Genomic DNA, 13,580 nt, shown 5'->3' with positions numbered 1-13,580 from the left:
TGACCTACAGAGCACAGAAAAATATTTCAAATTATCACCTCCAAGTGTTTTCAAAGCAGCACAGAGTGATTACCTGAAAAATAAATGGAATCTCTCAGCGACTTCAGGGACTCAGCCAAACCACTGAAAAATCAGGCTTGTAACATTCCACATGTGAATTCCTTCATGCTGTCTTGAAGCCAGAATTAAAAGATAGGTGTGGGATTATCTTAAAAACACTCAGCCTCTCTTTTCCTTGAAAGCTGGAAGCCATGAGCACAAGGACAACAGTAGGCCATATTTCCACTAAGGGGCTTTTCCTGGTGCACGACTGTTCCCAGAAAACCCTAAAAACAAAGCCCAGCCACAATCCTAGAGGCCTCTGTAGTAACCAGCAGAAGCCAAGTCAAAAAACACCTCCTCTAGCAGCTACTCCAAATGAATTCTTTCCCTCAAGAAGCATTAACTTTGGCTAATCCCATCCCTCCCTAGAAGCCTGAGTGTATCCCCAAAGGTGAGGATTTCAGGCTGTTCACTTTGTTCACTTCTCAGCATCCCTATAAAGTAGGGTCTGGTAGATCCTTTCCCTCCCTTTTCCCTCCCTGCTGTTCCCTGTTCTCATTATAGGAGGGCTCCTGCACAGTTCAGTTTAAGGGAAAATCTCTCTCTGACTCCAGCAGAGCCAGCCAAGCTTTGTCCTGCCACCACCCTCCCATCACTACCAGCAGCAAAGCTACAAGGGAGTCCTGCAGGGCTAAGAGAAAGGTTTTACCATAAATGCAGCCCTACCTCTCATTCCCCATACCCAGCAAATGCTGAGTTGGTTTTAAAATAAATTTCCTTAACAACCAAGTACTACTATTTAACAGGACCCGTGAGCACTTCTATAGCATTTTACAAATCACTGCATAAGTATTAATTAGACTTAATGACTCATATTACCTAATGAGATAATGAAAAACCCTGCAGCTCACAATATCTATTTCTATTTTCAGCAAGAGATGAAATGGATCTTGTAAAAGGATATATTCTCTTCTAATTCTCTTCCTGCATATCCCTGCAATAACGTTGGAAGGTAATTCAGAACGTGCAAGTCGTGGCATTTTCTTCCCCCTCAGTTTGCAAAGGCTAATACAGTCTTTGCCACAAAACACAAACACAGAAGTTCAGTGATATTATTTGTTCCTTAGGAGGCTTTCTATCGAAGGATGACTGGTGGGGGCTCACTTTTTTTGGTAAGGAGACGTGGATTCGCTGCCCGTTCTTTAAGGAGAATAGCAACGTCCTTCTTGCTTTCTTTCTGGGTTGCCCCTGCCAAGGTAATACTTAATGGATTAAGTCTTGTGAAATAAATTCTGTAAATAGAATGTGGACTGAGATCATTTCAACTCATTTCCCCTGCGTCCCCTTGCCGTCCTGGAAGCTGTCAAGCACAAGCAGCCTGTTCTCCCAGTGTTAGTCTTGAGTCTCACTAGATGCATAAAACAGCTTGTTTTCCACATACTTTCAGTGATGGCATTAAAAAAAAAATTACAAGGGGAAAAAAAAAAAATCCCCAACCCTTCTCAATTCCACCCATAGCTATAAACTGGATATAGTTAATCTTGCAAGGGCACCAAACATTGCTCTGTTTGTCCACATTTGAGCACTAGAAACCTATGTTTATGATGGAATTACAGCTGAATCTGAAGGATTTTAAAGAAAGGAACTGAACCAACTGTGGGTTTGTAAACAAACAATATGGTTTTGACGTCAGCCATATCATTTCATGTGCTGGAACTGTTTCTATCATGTGGCCACTTGCTGCCCCTGAAGAGTATCTAATTTAATTTAGATGTATTCACGATATGGGACAGCACGTCAAGTCCAAGAAACTAAAGGGTAACTCTGCAGGAAGGCCTGTGCTGGAAAGATTGCATAAGCTGTACTTCGAAGGAGCCACAGAGACCTTTTAGCTCAAGGAACAGAGGGGAAAGTGATGTCTACCCCAGAAAAAGGAAACAAGAAAGAGAGGGGAAGTGTATGGAGTGGGCACTGTCAAGGAGAAGGACTTTCTCCTTTAGGAATGAATCAGTTTGAGGTATTTTTCTGCATGAATGTAATCCAAAAAAACTCTGCACAACTTTTTCCAGAGCAATAAATCCTATCCACAGGATTTCAGGAGTCTTTCCAGCTTTGTTTTCGGTCCTTCTTGGGTTCTTCTCTCTGCTCTTTCTGTACTGGCCCTGTAGACAACCTCCACGGAGGACAACCCATCCCAGGAGATCTTCTGTCAGGGACCACTCCAGCATCCATGGGATCACCCCCAGCAAGCCCTCAGGTCCTGGTGACCCCAGTTCCTCTCCCATGGGCACCTGGGCTGCCAACAAACACCCAGGTGAGGGGCTGGCACTTGGGTGAGGCAGAACAGCAAGATAATCCTTTGCTGCGGCTGATAGTGACTGAAACAAGTCTTATGTTGCAGGTATCTAAGGGCACCAGTGTGGGAAAACTGCTTTTCACACAGGGCATGATTCTGATTGGTAAAATTCCCTGCAGCCTGGCATCAACTGAATTTAAAGGGACGTCTTGTGTGGTAAAAAAAATTCTTTTTGACCCTACAAGTTCACCAGCCTGGCCCTTCAATTATATGACTTTCTCTAGAAATATATTTCAATTAACAGGATAACAACAATAAGGCACGTTGTCTTATTTATTTATCAATTTAAGTATTTTTACTAGACAGCATTTCCTACTCCAGTAGATCTAGTTCCCAAGGTTTCCAGCAACCCCAGTTCCTGCCAGAAGTGGTGTAGAGCTCAGTGCTGGGTACTCAGCTCTGGCTGTACACACACGCTCCCCAACAGCATCTTCCCAACACAGCTACCCTGACTCCTACACATTTGGAAAGGAAAGAGAAGATGGTTCCCCTTGCAGTTATTTCATGCCATGGAATCCTGACTGCTTGTTGAAAAACTACTTCCAATAAAAATGTAAGGGTTTTTTCCAAGGAAAGCTAACGCTTTCTACCAAAAAAATATTTCCCAAAAACTTAAACTCTACTTTTAGCCAAAAACATGAGACCAGCCTTAGGTGTAGGATTCAGACCAATACTACAAGACAATCACAGAAGTTATAACCAGCTGAGCTTGGATATTTACAGTGGAAGGCAAGCTGCAATTCCTTCCTTTGATCTCTTTGTTGGCTTCAGGATTACATTTCCCAACCGTGCTTTTTAATCACTGTAAACATCAGAGGTGAAGAATTTGGTGGAGAGAAAATTGGCCGCTTCTTTGTGTTTTTGATCAGACGGGGCTTTGATGCCTTCTCTTTCCCAGTTCCAGTGCCTGGACTCTCTATGTGACACCACCCGTGGCCTCAGGCTCTGGGATCTGCACATGGAGTGCATTTCCTTGCCTCCATCTCCATCCCCTGAAGGGATACAGGCCCAGGGGTGATGCTCTTCCCAGTGAAGAGGGGCAGGGTGCCACACAGTCACCCAGTCTCCCAGGGACAGCTTCCCTCCCGAGCAAGCCTGAAAACTCACACTTTGCTTTTGCAAGACCCCTCACCCATGAGTTTCTCCCTGCTGGAAAAACCCTGGAGTCAAGAAACCTGAGAATGGCTGGTGGGAATTCATGAAAGGTGTGCCAGCAGAGCAGGGACATCCAAGCTACCTCTGAAGGACACGACAGGGGTACAGCAGGAGGCTTTCTGCCACAGGATGGAGCTCAGTGCAGGCTGCAAAGCATTTCTAGGAAGCTCCACAAATAACTCAAAGCATCTGAATCCCATTGCAGAGCCTGCACCTCCACTTGTGCCTCCAGGCAGATAAACTGCAAAGTGACTGGGAAAAAAAAAAAAAATTCGTGTAGGTGAAGGTCTCGATCGTGTCTGAAAAAGTACAATACCCAAGAGAGTGAGGCAGGGAGAGAAGAGGCAGCTTTTATAAAAGGTGATGAGCATGTGAACCCTGTGGCTTCGATTCTGTCCCACTTATTCTGTTCGCCAGCTCTACAAAGTGTTTCTCACACAGAAGTGTATTTTTACCAACACTGAAAAGACTGTGCCAGAAGCTCAATTTACTTTTACCCTGGGTAAATGGCATGCAAATGACATGTAAGAGGTTAAATGGCAAAGGAAAGATTTTTGGTTTTTGTTTTTAAACCAAGATGGCCAAATAAGTATTAAAGGGCTGATCTTTCTGACTGTGAAATCTCACGGAATAAAAATATTTAACAAGAAAAACCCTCAGCGTTCTCTTCTACCTGAGCATCATGCACAACAAGGAGCTGCTTTACCAAAGGAGTTAAAAGTTTTCTGCAATAATGCAACAAATCACTCTATGCAACAAACACAGACACACTCTGTGGCAGCTTCCCCACAAGGTTCAATCTATGGGGTAAAAAAAAGTCGTGATTTATTATATAGCATTTGGACAGTTGCGAATGAAAATTTGCCAAAGATCAGAATAATCAACTCTTTCACCCAGGCAGGTTTTTTTATGGAAGAAAAAAAACACAGAATGGGTCTGAGCAAAATAAATAAAAATTCCACACTTTTAACTAACAGAAACTTTTGCGTCATTCAGAAATATTTACAGACATCCAGAATCTTTTATCATCAAAAAGACGCTCTGGCCTTTCAAATTACAACTTTTTCCTATATTTTTGTTTACTGATGGCCTTTAAACCAGTGGATATCTCTAACTTGTGGCATCTCTTCCTGTCGAGTCAAATGCAGGAACTTTTAAAGCTGCTCCTTGCTATTTTTTCCTTCCCTTCTCTTGAAGCATCTCTCTTTTGCTAAGCTGTCATCTGTGAGTTTTAAAGATAGCAGAACCCCATCCACAGCAGCATCCATCACATGAGTCATGGTAACTGTGCCTCAAACATCAGTTTTTATCGATTGACTGGGCCTCTGGTGCCAATATGGAAATCTTCCACCCTGTTTTAATACAATTAAATACATCCAGGAAAAGGGCTGCAAATGGAAGCATGCATTAGCCATTCATGGTAGACAAGCCTCTCCCAGAGCCCAGTGAAGTGCAGCATCCCTGCTTCCCTTGTTTATTTAATTAGCACACAATGAAGGCCACTGAATTTCCCTGCAAAAGGTGTTGCGTACTTTGGACAAAAAAGAAAGGAGAAAAGAAATTGCTTTTAAGTCCGGTCCAAAAAAATAGCTCCTTGGCTAAATGGCACTTTTAATAAAGATGTTTCCAGTGTTTGTTTATTTATCAAAAAGCAGTGTTTCTCTCGGGTGTTTTGATTTTTTATTTCTGTGCACAAGAAGGAGGGGGAAAAAAGGGCTTTACTAAGCAAGTCTTTCAGTGAGACACCAGATGATGGATAGTCAAACACAGAGTCTCCTGTAAACACAGAGGTAACCAAAAGGTATGAACTGACTCATAATTGTGTCAACACAGGTCGCAGACCCTTGGTTTATTTCAGCCTTCCTGTTTTTCACAGATTTCTTTTCACACTACACTATTTTTTATTTTTTTTTAAGACACAGACTCTTTTCAGTACACCTTAGCGGGGTGCAAAAGCACACACGTTTTTACACCAGAATGTGGGCATCTACACACACATGTAGGCTGTACTGCCACAATTACAACAGCAGCATTTTCCAGCTATTGCTTATGGCTGCGTTAAACGAAGCTCTGCTGTCCATGACTGCCCTAAATCATAAAGTCCATCCCATTCCTGCCTCCAGCCTTTCCCTGGAGGCTCTTGGGAAGCATCCAGGAGAGAGGAATACAACAAAACCTCAACAGCCTAGTGCTCCAGTCCATCCAACCCTCAAAGGCTCGCTGTGATTTATTTTTTTTTTTTTTTTTAACCTAAGTGGCAAGACTCTGTCTGACGGAAAATGCTGGGAGGAGGACGGGCAGCAAAGAGGTCTGTGATGAGCAGAACCTGCCTGTATTTCTCCTGATCTCTAAACAAATTGAATTAGGCTTTTCTTTGTATAAAGTTTAGAACCATGGTTTGGGTTGGAAGTTTGGAAATACCATCTAGTTCCAATCCCCTTGAAAAACCTTCCACTAAAAGCCCCATCCAAACTGGCCTTGGAGGAAAAAGCCTTTCTGGGCTCTCTGTTTCATTATTAGCACTGACCAGAAGGTTAAGAAATCATTAGGGTAGGGACTGATGTGCAGACACCCCAAGACACTGAATCCCTGCAGGTCCCAGAGCAGGTGAAGGGCCAGGAAAGGAGTTTCAGTACATTCCCTGTACCTGTGGAGACATGAGTCTGAAATCCCGAGATCCTTTCAAAGGACTTGCAGGAAACAACAAATGAAGAAGGGTGAAAGCCAGGGAAATTGCTCTTCCTCAGCTCAGAGGCAGGAAAAGAAGCCATTTAAGGCCAGACTGCAGTGACCAGTGGTTGTTCCTGGGTGTCCAGGGAACACGGAGATCTGCAGTGGATCCACCCTGAGCACACACATGAAAGGGACTTAATGCTGTAGACCCACCCACCCACCCGAGATGTGTCTTGTATGAGCAAGAAGAAGCTCACACAACTGTTTGGGATGTTTCAGCTTCAGAGGTTCACTGAGAATGGGCAGAGCCAGCAAGGACAGGAGACCTCCCTCAGGCTGAGCCGTGCCTCGTTCCTTGTATAATCACATCCAGCTCAGGGGGAGAGTGACTCAACGAAAATCAGAGTCACAGAAGCAGGATCAGGACTTTATTTGCCACTGTGAAAAAGGCAGTTGCTAAAATTCCCAGTTAACAGGTAATCCCTATAGTGACTGAAACCAGATCCACCCAGAGATCCCACAATGGCTCCTGCCTGGGTACATCACCAAATCATTCACCAAAAAAATGCAAACCAAATTACATTAGAGCGAAGCTGACACACACACACAAAAAGCACCATAAATAGCATTTCAGAAACAGAAATAACTGGCAGACTTAATTTTTTTAAGACTACTCATTTCAGGAGAGTACACCATTGTAAAGAGAGAGCATTTTATCTGGAGCCATTTCCCCCTTTGGAAACCAGGGCTGACAGAACAATGGGGAGAATTCCCTTTGTGAATTACAATATATTAAGTCAGATTTGCTTCCAGCAGGTTCTGTACCTTCAGAAATTGCTCAGGCTTTGTATGTTTGTCAACTGGGGAAAACCTACACTCTATTCTCCTGCCTCCCCTCTTTTCTTCGCCTCCTTTTAGCTCTACAGCAGAAGATGAAGGAAGAAAATTTTACTGAAGCAGACCATGAAAAAAGAGTTTTCAAAACATTCCAGATATTTTCTCTGCATAAACACGCTGTGGATTTCTAATGTAAATAGTGCCAGAGCACTGTCACTCAGACCCCAGGAGTTCACCCAAGTTAGACAAATTATGCTTCCTGTTATCTCTGTTGTTACAGATTCTTGCCTTTCATTCATTCCTTGCCAGTGGCTTAGATTTTATGCGCAGGGGAGAAAAGGAGCCTCAAATGCTGAAGTTAACCTCTTGTGGTGAGACCAGCAATCCTGGCCTTTCCAGGGGAGAATGCAGAAGGAGATAGCTACTAGCCTCGTCTGCCAAGGCAGCAGCCAAAAGAATGCTGAAATTTGGCATGTATGAGCAGGAGAAATGCAATGCTATGGGAATGGACACTGCAAGCTGCCTGCCAAATCTGCAGCATTTGGCCCACACGAATAAAACAAATTAAGTTAGGAAAAGTTTTCTACGTGTCCTGTAAAAAACCTCCACAGAGCTGTGTTGTGGCTGTGAAAAGGGAATGGTGCTGCTGAGCAAACCTGCCTGGCAGAAGCAGTGGCTGCTGCCTCAAACATCATATCCACACTATAATTAAAACTAACTTCAGCTACAGCCAGCAAGTCTCATTTCCTCCCAGATAGGGAGATGCTTATTGGAAGGGAATGCAGGATGTGATGAGGGGATTCCTTTCTGGATGTGAAAGCCCCTGTCCCACATGCCAGACATTGTCCAGCTGTGAAACCCCTTTGGGTCTGGAAAACAAAGGGCCTGGATGCTGCCAGCCCCATGCCCTGCCCTGCAAGTGCACCATTCCAGTCTCTCCTGCCTGGTCCACAGCCCCTTTTAGGGACAGAAAACGCTGTGTTTGCATGGCAGCAGCATGGGAGGAATGTGCATTGCCCACCTGTAAACTGATGCCCTGTAATGATGAGTACCTTTAATGCCATTCTAACGAGCCAGTTCTGAAATGTTTTGTTTATGCAGTACTTCCAGTGAAGGGAAAAGCTCTTACCTATTGTTCTTCGGAGATCTTCACACTGGCTAATGTGAGGGAATTTCAGGATTTCCTTCCACTTTTTGCTTTTGCCTTTGCGTTTCCCTCCACCCCCTGCAGGGAGAGAAATATCAGGATTAGATTGCTTTGGGGGCACAGTTCCACCCAGAGTTTACCTGCCCAGTCCCAGTTCTTATGGATACCATCAACAGTTAAAGCTGAGACATTGTGGGTTGATGTACAAGCAGAACCCTGGAAGTGTTCAAGGAAAGGTTGAATGGGACTGTGAGCAGTCTGGCCTAGCAAAAGATATCTCTGCCCTTCAAGGTCCCTTCTAAGCCAAACCATTCTATGATTTTATGATACAGATCAAATCTCAGCTTGTTTGAACTTAAAACAGACCAAGGAGGTGGCACATCTGGCTGAAGATGAGCTCACTAGAAGTTGGGAGTCCAGGCTTGTTGCCCACCGGGTCCAGCATCACCTCTTCCCCAACCAAGAGCCACTGCACACAAGTCAAACAATCTTGTTGAATTACAGCTCACACCTTTCCAACACAGATATCCTCCTTCTGGTTTTGGGACAAGCCCTGATTCTATCCCAAAAAAGTGCGGAAAGCCAAAGATCAGAATTCAATTCCCGCCATCCCCTCCCATCCTCACATTACATATCCTGCCAACCTGGCACTACTGATGCTGTTACACACTCTGGTCACTGCTGCTTCCACAGGAGAACTGTAGGAGAAAAGCAACAGCTTCAGGAGGAAAAAAAAATCACTTTTTGATTCTTCTTTCTGTTCTGCTTGGAGAGGCTGAGCAGCCAACAGAGGAGGAGTGTCCCTCTGGACAGGAAAGCCCAGATGCAGACTGGGACTCTCCGAGTCACTGTATCTGCTGCAATTCAGTCCCTGCACACAAAATCTGATTCACTTGAGTCTATTTCACATGCTCTGGCATGCTGAATGACTAACTCAGAGCTCACTTAATTCTGTAGAGGGGTTGGTAGAGTCACAGCTGCAGATTGAGAGTGTGTTGGGTCCTGCATGACACTGCAGGCTAAATTAGGAGAGTGCTGACTCAAAAGGTAGCAGACCACCAGAGAGAAAACAAGAGCCTCAGGAAAAAAATACAAGTATTGCTCTCTGTGGGGCATTTCTGATCACACAATGTCACCTCTGGCACAGGAGAGTTTCTTTTGCATCTCACCTTTTATTCCTTTGCTTTTGATGGCCAATGGTTTTGCCATCACAGAGTCTGCCTTGAATTATTTTAAACCTCTTATTGACAGGAACTGATTGTATTTCTACAGGGTGCAAAGTAGAGCTGAGATATCTGCACTGGCCCTACAGGAACCAGCTTGTCTGGACTTTCAGGAGCACAACCCTGTTATCCTTTGCAGGAATTAGACTGCAGCAAAGCAGGGAGAGCTGTGACTGCCTCCCCACCACACAGTATTATGCAATACAGATGTACCCCTTGGGTCTGCAATGGATTCTGCTTCTACTCCCCCTCATCAGTGCATCCCAGCCACTGCTGCTGAAGCCATTTCCTTCCTCATCCCTCTGCCCACACCATCAGAGAGCTTGTCTTGCTCTCTTGGTCTGGCATGCTGAGGGCCTTAGGTGAACTACAAAGTGCTGTTAAGCATTTTGTGGGCTGGGGTGAGCACTGTGATCATCTGTTCACCAACTTCTGGAGCACATCTGTTCACAGATGGCTCTGCTCTGGCTGCCAGTGGCCACGGGGGTTGGATTCAGCAGCCCTAAGGGCCTTCACTGGTTTTCATGTCCCCAAAAGCCCACTCCTGCAATGCTGCACAGATGCCACCTCCACTTGCTCCTCTTTTCCTTCTCTTCCAGGGGCATTTTCCTTTGTGCACCCGCCCTTATGCCTCATCACACTGTACCTACACTTCACTCCCTGCACCCTCCCTTCAAATACTCCTCTGGGAAAAAGATCCTTCCACCAGGAATTCCTGCTTCCTTCTCTCTTCCAATCGTGCTCTATGGCTGCATTTTCTTCTCTGAACCATTCTTCCCTGAACTTTTCTTCTCTTTGTGTTTTTCCTCACACTCACTTATCTTGGAATCACAAAATCCTACAATATACTGAGTTGGAAAGGACCCATCAAGATCACCGTTTCCAGCTCCTGGCCCTGCACAGGACGCCCCAAGAAACACACCTGTGCCTGGGAGTGCTGTCCAAAACTTTACAGAAGTCCTCCCAAAAAGGCCTCATCTTTATCGGCATCAAGCAGCACCGAATATTACAAAATAGCCCTTTGCTCCTAATGACAGCTCTGAGATTTGTGCAGAGGTGATACGATTCTGCTAAGCTGGGCCAGAACATCTTTAAAATCCATTCAATGTAAAATATGTATCGATGTATTTACATTGGATGATGTATTTCTGACATTAAATTTCCATCAAAACTAGAGAAGGGCTCTGCGGTCCCCCGCTAAAACCGTGATCGATACAGCCAGCATGTTCTCTCCTCTTTTGTGGCTATCCTCCAAAAATAAGCAGCCTTGCCTGATGAATCATTTGCTCTTAGCTGAGCGTGAAGTAGCGTTACTGCTTTGCTTGTGACGTCTTTATGTTAAAGATTCTGATCAAGTGCTTTAATCGACCTGACCTTTCCGCTCTCAGCTTTTCTTGTGGAGCCAGCAGTGTTTGCTGGCTCCAAACGTTAATTCTGGGAGGGGCTTGAAGGACATAATGCAGTGAGACAGCTGAGACACAGTCAATTGTCTAGGAGAGCTAAAAGCTGAAAGGGGAGGTTTCTCTGAATAAGTCACAGTGCAGGTTGCAGAGGGGAGCCTCTCACACATTGCCTTGATTGCTGCCTTTGCACCGACTATTCCGTACAGGAGGATTTGCATTCTTCAAGGCAGCTTCTCAGGGCAGGACTTGACAGATGTGCCAAGTTTAAAATGTGAGTTCCATCGTGCAGTGTTGGAGGGTCTGACTGCTTTAAAATTTTGCTTTGGTGCTGACGACACCAAACGTGATCTGTCAGCAGCAGCACGAAAGCTCAGCCCCGCTCCCGTGCCTGCACTCAACAACTCAGCATTTGCAAACTGAGGGTTGAAGCTGATTCTCTAACATGTCAACCAGTCCTGCAGGAAACAAAAGCATTTGCTCTACATCTTACCTACTGAAAAATACATGGCATTTTTCACATCGTCTTGTGATGCTGCATGGCAAATCTAGCTCTGATCTCTGCCTGTGAGGAGAGAGACATAACCAGAGGCACATGTGTAAAACATTTGCCAGCAGGAACTACCTTTAGCCTGAAGTGTCTACTTTTTTCCCCATCCATTATTCAGTATATACTTCCTCTCCTAACACCAAGAGGAGACAGGAGAATACCTGCATATTATTAAGCCAATGAGATATTAAGTGGCTTGTCCAAAATTAAATGAGAAAACAGAGACAGAGGACAGAGCTGAAGTCGAAGAAGAAGCCAAGGCTTTGAGACTGTTAATTCTGCTAAAGACAGCATCAAGCCATGCTCCTGCTCAGATGATTGAAGATCATCCACGACACAGAATAAAACACATTGTTGGATGAATTTATTCCAGCACCACGCCCATAGCACATTCTATCTGTGCCTCATGGCACCATGCAAGGTGGATTTTAAGAATGGATAATCTGGCTTCTTACTGCTGCTCTGTTCTTGCCCAAGTTGGTAAGACCAGCAGCACATCCCATGCTGCCAGGCCTGCCTAATTCAAGACAGCCAAATATTCCATCCAGCTGTATTAACTGCAATCTAGTTAATCCACAGATCACTGGAGGATGACTACAGCTTCCATCTTCCACTTCACAACACTACCTGGGCTGTCACCCAAGACCTTCCCAACAACAGCAGAGAGTTCTGTAGTCTCAGAATGCAAGGCCTTGATTACACAGTGAAAGCAGAGAAACAAACTCCAAAAATAATAAAAGTCAAAAAAAATCACAGTTAGTGTCCTATTTCCACTCACAAGATGTTTATGTTCTTTTTCTTCTTCCTCTTGCCACCCTTTCTCTGCTTTATCCCATGGAGGTGTTTGAAGCCATCTGCTGTATATGGAATTGCCATGTTAGAGTAAGCTCTGGCCAGTACAGGATGGACTGCAGGCAGCTTCAGAGGAAGATCTTGGAAAGCTGTTTCTGAGGTATTTGCAAAACATTAAATTTGTTCCATATTCTGTTAATTAGATATGGCTGACAAAACATGGAGGTGTACGGCTTCCAAAGAATTTCTTCTCCTATTTTAGCATCTGTGCTACTTAGAATCAGGCTGTTCTTATGATCCTGGTAAACGCCCTGCACTGTTGAATGCCCTCATGTCTCATGTGGGTGTGAATACCAAAGATTAACTGTGTATTTGTGAAGGAAAAGAACACTAATCTTGATCTTGTTTTCCTAGAGCGCCTTGTCCTAATGAGACAGTGTGAATAAAATTTACCGGTCCATCATTTTCCCTTAGGAATTTTTCATGTCTAATACATCCAGCCTCTAAGGCAAACAGTTTCACCCTTATTAGACCTGTTTCGTGTGGAAGTTCTCCCAGGTTCACTATTCTTCTTTCTTATTAGTTCCACCTACACTCAGCTGTACTAGCAAATAAAACTGGCTTGTTTTTGAAGAATGAAAAGCTGCTTGCTCTCTGCCCTTCATCCTGCCCCTCTCCTCTGGGAAAGCAGCAAAAGAAAACCCAGGAACCCTGTTTTATTCCATAAAGATGATACTCCTGATTAACCTGTGCATAAATCAAGCACTCACAAGACCATTAGGAGCCTCTTTATGAATGAATCCCCTCCTGTCAGCGCGAGGAAAAGGTGAGGAGTGTGAGGGCTGGATTTCCAAAAGCAGGAGGGTGTCCACCATGCACGGGGGTTGCAGTGCCTCTGCAGACCGGTCTCGAGAGGCTCTGTCTTATCAGATACAACAAAAAGTCCACTGCAAGCCCTCAGAGGAGAATGGTGTTACACAGCTCCTCTTATGGGCGCTAATCTGCCCTCATCTCCCGCAGCCTTTTCCGATGAGCGCGGCTCTGAGGAGTCACAGCCCACGATAAGGGGTTTGTGCCCATCTCCCCTGCAGCCACAGCACGCTTGCTCATGATGCTGCTGCAAACACCCAAGCCTGACAAGCGCCGTGTAAAACACCTCGCTGCTTTTTTGGGGGAACGAAGAGCAGATGTGTTTCGTGTTTAAGCCTCCAGAACCACGTTGATGGGAATTTCACAAGCAAAAGCACAAGCAGAGCCAGGCTGGCTTTGCAATCTGGTTACCAGAGGACCAGAGGGCAAAATATTTTGTATACAACTGGCATCTAAAGTGCCAGTTATTAACCTTGGCTCACAGAAGTCAGTGCTGATGAACACTTATTGCAGGGATATCTACCTATGATTCAAA

General features: G+C 44.7%; 1 protein-coding gene across 1 annotated transcript in view; it reads right to left on the bottom strand.

Annotated features, from left to right (window-relative positions):
* The window catches only part of GRK5 (G protein-coupled receptor kinase 5), a 154,998-nt gene that overhangs the window by 84,652 nt on the left and 56,766 nt on the right, over positions 1-13,580 (bottom strand). The window contains exon 2 of the mRNA XM_040070767.2: positions 8,193-8,288. Coding sequence (XP_039926701.1) covers positions 8,193-8,288 — 96 coding nt within the window. The remainder of the gene's footprint in view (positions 1-8,192; positions 8,289-13,580) is intronic.

Source organism: Hirundo rustica, chromosome 8 (assembly GCF_015227805.2).
Source record: "Hirundo rustica isolate bHirRus1 chromosome 8, bHirRus1.pri.v3, whole genome shotgun sequence".
In the NCBI taxonomy this organism is placed as follows: domain Eukaryota; kingdom Metazoa; phylum Chordata; class Aves; order Passeriformes; family Hirundinidae; genus Hirundo; species Hirundo rustica.
The sequence above is the reverse complement of the archived record's forward strand: the minus strand, read 5'-3'. Positions and strand labels throughout refer to the sequence as shown.